The 6,752-nt window shown below is 42.0% G+C and overlaps 1 protein-coding gene across 1 annotated transcript in view; it reads left to right on the forward strand.

Moving 5' to 3' along the window:
* The window catches only part of CRB1 (crumbs cell polarity complex component 1), a 138,286-nt gene extending 132,041 nt beyond the window's left edge, over positions 1–6,245 (forward strand). Inside the window, exon 12 of the mRNA XM_059729340.1 lies at positions 5,016–6,245. Within this exon, the coding sequence (XP_059585323.1) occupies positions 5,016–5,231 (216 nt within the window). The 3' untranslated portion in view covers positions 5,232–6,245. The remainder of the gene's footprint in view (positions 1–5,015) is intronic.
* Positions 6,246–6,752: the final 507 nt, after the last annotated feature.

A 6,752-nucleotide genomic window follows, 5' to 3' on the forward strand; every position in this document is an offset into this window, starting at 1 on the left:
AATTGTGAGAGACGGTTTGACCAATTCCAGAAACTAGTGCAGTTCCAGCAGCTTCCTCTACAAGAGTTATTATATAGTAGTTCCTGTTACAGTAGGCTGGCCAGATACTGAAAGTTAAAAATGAATAGCTAGTGCAGATTAAGGGGAATGGATTCTGTACATTCTATATCGATCTATGGAATATGAATGCAGTTTAGATCATTCTGACTTTTAATCCAACATATTTGCATTTTTTCTTACCACCCAAAATTTATTTTGTGTAAAATAGAAAAAAAAAATTACTGTGATAGAGCATAACCTTCAAATGTGCTGTTGGTTCAACTGTTTTCTCTGGGATATATATGACATGGTCTATCTGAACAGGAAAACACCAGATGGATTAATAGATTAATCAATGTAAAGACACAGTTAGGAGGCTGGGGCACAGGGGCAGGGGTGACTTTCTACTGCCTCCACAATCATAATTGCGATCACATGGCTGCTGGCAGCAGCTGCTTTCTGTTTTGCTCCTTCCTGCCCATGTTGGTGCCCAAGGCAGTTGCCCCATTTATACCATCCTAGTTGCACTACTGAGTAGATTCATGGGCTGTGTTCAGTCCAGCTCATGGACTGAGTGCCATGTACGGCACATTCAGCTGTTCTCTGCACTGCAAGGGAGCAGCGTGGGGGGAGGGGGGTTGACCCTTGGACATTCAGGGATCAAAAAAACCCACACAAACAAAAAGCAGAGCAGTGCACATGAGGACAGTGTGCGCCACTCAAAACTGGAGCCTGACTGGCTAGAGCCACAGTCTGGCTGCCAGCCAGACTCCAAGCAGCGGGACTGCCACTGCTGCAGCCCCAGAAGGCCCCCAGGCCTTCAGGTAAGGCTGCCAGGGCCAACCCAGTGCTGGTCCTCACCTCCCCTACACCACCCGGGGTAACCTACTGTGCACTAGAGGGCACGTGGCACAGGAGTTCCACAGGGACAACTACTGGTAGCAAAAGGTGTGCCGCTGCTAACTGTCCCTGGGGAAACAAATGTCCGTGCTCACGTGGCCATGGCCGTGGAGTTTATGGAAAGAACAGACCATTGAATCATCTAGTTTAGGGGCAGGCAACTATTTCGGGTGGAGGGCTGCTTACCGAATTTTGGGTAAGCATGGGTAGCCCTGTCCCTTGAAAGGTGCCTCCAACCCCTGGTCACTATCTTGTGACCAAATGTCCTGCCCCTAACCACTGCTACCAGAAGTCCCTCCTCTTGCCCCTGGAAGTACTCCTTTCAGCAAGAGGTTTTGCCATCTTGAAACCAGAAAAAGACCAAATTGTATTCTAAAAAGCAAATATCTACAACATTCATTTATTTGATCTCAAAAAATATTTTTGTCGCAATTTACACATTTTTATGTAGTGTACATAGAAGTGATTGCACAATAGCTTAAAATAAAGTCTAACTCTTGTATATTGTGGGGGAAATGGGGGTGGGTATAGGTTTGTGGGGGGCTGTGGGTGTGTGAGTATGTGGGGTGTGGGGGAGGGTGTGTGTATTTGGGTGGACAGGTGTGGGGGTTATGGGTGTGGGGTGAGGGAGCATGTGGGGGTGTGTGTGTAGATATGTGGGGTGTGGGTGGGTATGGGAAGGTTGGTTGGGGTGTGTGAGGGGGTGTGGGTGTGGTGGTCTGTGTGTATGGCAGCGTGAGGGGGGTGTGGATGCGGGACTCACCCTATGAACACACACACACACATACACACACTTTGTTCCTCCCTCTCAGCATGTGTGTGCATGCGCGCGCGCACACACACACACACACACCTCCTGCTCCTGGCCCTGGGGTACCAGCATGGGCCCTGCGTTCCTGTGGTCCGGCAATGCAGCCAGGAGTCATGTGGTGCTGGAGCAGTGCACCAGCAGGAAAGCAGGGAAATGGCTGAAGGTGGGGCAGGGCTGGGCTGCTGGATCCTGGTGGCAGCTCCCCCTGGGTCCTACTGCCCCAGGCTCCAGTCATCTTTGACAGGCAGCCAGGAGCACATAAATATTAATTTTCTAAATTTTTTAGGGCCGCGCAGGCTGGATAGAATGGCCTGATGGGTTGAATCCGGCCCATGGGCTGTATTTAGCTTGCCCCTGATCTAGTCTGACCTTCTGTATATTGCAGCCCAAAAAATTTATCCAGTGATTCCTGTATTATGCCTGTTTTACAGATGGTCTGTTCAGACCAGTTAGTCTCTTAAGGCATGTGTAGACAAAACGAGGGCCCTAAATTGAAGTGGTGGATTTTTAAAAACACTGCTTCAATTTAGGGCAAAGTAAACCCCCATGTCATGTACACCCATGTCTTACCTGCTTCTCCAGTGGCAGGGATAGGAGGGTGAGCTGCTGCTGGGCAGAGTGGTCCCTCAGCTACAAGGGGCAGGGGAGCAGGGGGGCTGGTGTTTACCTCCGTGGCAGTGGTGCCCCCCCCAAGTGGCACCCACCCACAGGCACCCGGCTCCATTGGTCCCGGGGAGCAGGGAAGAACCAGGTCCCCATGCAGCTCATGCAGGCAGGCAGGCTCCAAGGGAAAAAAAAAAAAGACAATTTTTTCCTTTGGTGGAGCCTGCCTTCCTGGGCTTCTGCCAGGCTGCCTGCATGGGCTACCTCCACAATCCCTGAAATGAACGGAGCTTGGTGCTTCGCTCCGCAGCTGTAGGGAAGCAAACAAACTCCTTGGAGGTGTTTTAATTTGCTGCTCCCCTAAGTCATTTAAGTCATGTTATGCCGCCGAATGTGCCATAGCAGCTGGAATTAATGCATAATACATCACCAACGCTTACAAACATCAACACAATTAAAGCAGTGCAAAAGCATTTAACCCACTTTAAAGTGTCGTCACACATGCCCCTTGTTTTGTCTATGCCCTTAAGGAATCATCCTGGCCTGTCTTCTCCCTGACTTCAGAGTAACATGGCTAACTACCTCTCTCAAAAATACAGTAACAGATTGGTTAGTGGCATGGACTACCACCCAAGGGGCTAAGTTCAGCCACAGATTTTCTGTCTGACTTTCAGCAAACAACTTAATCTATGTTGATCCTCAGTTTCCCAGACTCCAAAATGGACAAATTAATCCTTACCTCACAATGGTATTGTAAGGATAACAATCCATTAATGATTGAGAGATTTTCAGATTCCACAATGACAAGGGGGAAAGACAACATTATGGAGGTTTTGGGTTTTTTTAATCCTCCCTTGGAGTGTTTCAAGAAAAGCTTTGATGGACATGTATATGGGATAATTTAAAAAGAGGAAATTATATATCTGTGCAGAGGGTTAGATTAGATGAGACTTAAAGTCCCTTCTATTTTGATGATTCTATTCAAAATTGGCTGATAGATTCAATTAAAAAATCTCAAGTAGAAACAGAAAACTATATTCTTAAAATTATGGTTGAACAGCTAATGAAATGACATTTGCATTCTGACACAATGCGATAGCCCCGCCATATCCAACATCACTTTGTCAGGTTCTTGAGTACAGGGTGATTTATCACCTGGAGTAAGTTATTTATGTATAGAAAAATTAATACTTTTTTAATCATGGGAGTCACATTTTAATGATCAAGGACAAAGGAAGAAAGCAAACTCAGCTGGTCAAGAGCCCCCTGAGGGGCGACCCTAAGCCAAACTTGCCTTTATTATTATAACTGGGGATTTTTTAATCAGAAAAAGAGGATTGTCTTAATGATTTTCCTGTGGTGCTGCTGTTCTATTGCAGAAATGTTGAAGAGTATAGGTTCATGCTACATGTATTGGGCACTTCTATGGAGTCAGAGACCTTTTAAGGTACTCCAAATTTGAGTGCGGTATCCCCATGGGCAGGAATGTTATGCAGTTCACTTAATGAGGGCAGTAAATATTCTGTATAAAACTATATCTAACTGCAGAAATGAGTTCTGACCTGTTGTTTTCTGTTTTTAAACATTTTGGATATGAAAGTTCAGCCTCAAGCACACATTCATCTATAACAGTTCAACTGTCACTTTTAATATCAGTCAAAAGATGATGTGAAATCTGCCTGGAAGACCAATACCTTCTAGGGTCATATTGTCCATAGTGTCCACTTTTCTATGTGTCCGTATCATTTCAATGGCTTTCCTTTCTGTAGAGTCTATTTGATAAAAACAATATTTGCATCTACTAACACACAATTTCATTGAACTAAACCTTGTGTCTGACAGATGTGTTTGATTGTGTCTGATGACATTACATTTCCCGTTGCCCTCTGTAAATAATGCATAAAATAATTCACTCCATACATCCATTCTGCAATGTATTGCTCTCTGGAAAAGTGTTTTAAGGACACAGGTCAAATCTCCATTGGTAAAGAAGTAACATTTATATTTGATAGGATAGTCAAGTGAATATCACAAAACATGCTGTATGGCTATTTATTTTTCAGTTATGGCCATTGCCTTTTATAAGTTCACCTCCTTCAAATATTCTAGTAAAAAAAAAAATACTGGAAGTAACACTTGCTAAAATGGTATATTCTACAAAACTATTTACAGAAGGCAAAGTTTGAATTTATAATTGCAAATGTTCACATTAGAAACTTGATTTGCCCAGTGAAGGAAACAGAAATATTCATAGGCATCCAGATAATACAATTCAAACCTGAAGTATTAAAGATTTGCAATTAACTGATTGTCAATGAGCTAGGGAGAAAGAATTATTAGTAAAATTGATTAAGTGGATAACGACTAAATAATTGATATGTTAGAAATAAACTCTGATATGCTCATAAATGACTTGAATATAGAAGGAAAATTGCCAAATAAATTAGTCATTAGTAATAGATTGACTTTTCATAAAGCTAATGTTCAAAATTTGGAAGGCTGATTATTTTTTTCTCCTAGCCCAATGCTTTTTAAATCCTAAATCTTTTGTCATCTTTGAGATTCATACTCTAGAATGTTTTCCCACCATGGTAGCTCCAGTGTGTGTGTGCCTCCGTTTTCTTAATCTCAACTATATTTATAATTATTTCAATCCTTCTAGTTGACAGCTGACTTGATCTCGAATATATTCACCTCTATTGGCTCAGTTACGCTGGCTTTGTTACTGATCCTCTTCTTGGCAGCTGTGGTTTCTGTCATAGCTGCCAACAAACGGGCAACTCAAGGGACCTACAGCCCCAGCCGGCAGGAGAAGGAGGGATCTCGGGTGGAAATGTGGAACATGGTGCAGCCGCCACCGATGGAAAGACTGATTTAGAAGGAAACAGTCCTCTGTGCTACATACTGGAACAGCTTCTGGTTAAACTGGAATATTGTAAATATATTGGAAATCATTATTCATTTTGTTTTTGAAACCAAGGAACATTCATCTGAAAGCTGCGATGACTTTTAGGCCTGTGATTTTTTTTTCATTTAATCAAATAACTTTAGAGTTTTTAAATATTTGAGTAAATTGGTGCCATTTGCCACTGTTTTGGTCCAAGGACAATTTTGTTTGCACTGGAAATTTCAGCCTTTGTAATCAGCAATAGGCCTTACAGACTGTAGTGGCTTCTAGGTTATGTGTAAGTGCCTGTCTCTCAGATGCAGTTTAAACCACAGCTTCAGTTTTGGTTTTTTCCCTCTTTGAATACCTGTGAATCATTGCTGCAGAAGACAATGTGGACAAATCAAATACACCTGTACAACAAGGACATGCCAATGATGTCAGCAGAGGTTTTAGCAGTAGAATTGTATCTGAACTTATCTATTTCATTCTTTAATTCAGGGATTAAAAAGAAGCTATAGGGAAGGTTTCCTTGAAACAAAATACACATTTCAAAAGTGATGTACTTTTCTTCCTTAAATGATGTCATTTCACCTGCTTTTCCACCACCTTTTTCTAGAGAGAATTCCATTAACCACTTTTACTAAGACATATCCTTCTCCGAGTGCAAGATCTTATATGCCAAAAAAGCAAGTTGATTTGATTACTCAAAGTGACTTCTCTTTGAAAGTATGGACTCTAAGCAAAGTTTAAGCCCTACAATCTGTATCGCTGTCTTTGGTATTACTGTTCATTGTATAAATTGTTTGTAGCTATGGTCACAAACATGCATTCATTGCAAAACAATAAGCTTGTTCAGTGTTTTTAAAAAATATCAGGAAAGGAAAAGGGGGATTGCCTTGTGGATAAAGGGTAGGCCTTGAAAATCATGAAATAGGTGTTCCCACTTTCTATGCCACCATTTGCTTCTTTGTAAAATTGAAGTAAATAGTATTTGTCTACCTACTAATATTCCTTAATAGTTGTTAAAAACTTTGAGATGCTTTGTTGGAAACAGCTATAACAATACAAACTACAATTAAGAGAGCAATGGGAAGGTTAAAAAACATTTCTAACAATACAGACCCCATGGAATGACAAGCTACCCTGACATGGTGGAAAACTGGTATCAGCCAAATAAAAACACATATTGTTTTTGTACCTACAAATGAATTTTAACACATTTAACTAACTCATTTCCACAAACAATCAGGGCTCGAGATGTTGTGTTTGTCCCAGAAGTCATCATTTTCTCTCAGGACAAAGCATGACCATTCTGACATATATGTCTGTTGTCCCAGGACAAACCCTGAAAAGGTTCACCGGTTATGAATTGCTAACGGTTTGTCACAGGACACTGTGGGGTACATCTGAATGGTTGCCCTAGGATTGAATCAATGACAGAAAAGCATCAGCAAATTTAGCCACTCACTAAACCCTAATGAAAGGGCGATATGTGTACATGCCAATTCC

Source organism: Alligator mississippiensis, chromosome 5, assembly GCF_030867095.1.
Source record: "Alligator mississippiensis isolate rAllMis1 chromosome 5, rAllMis1, whole genome shotgun sequence".
NCBI classification, from domain to species: Eukaryota; Metazoa; Chordata; order Crocodylia; family Alligatoridae; genus Alligator; species Alligator mississippiensis.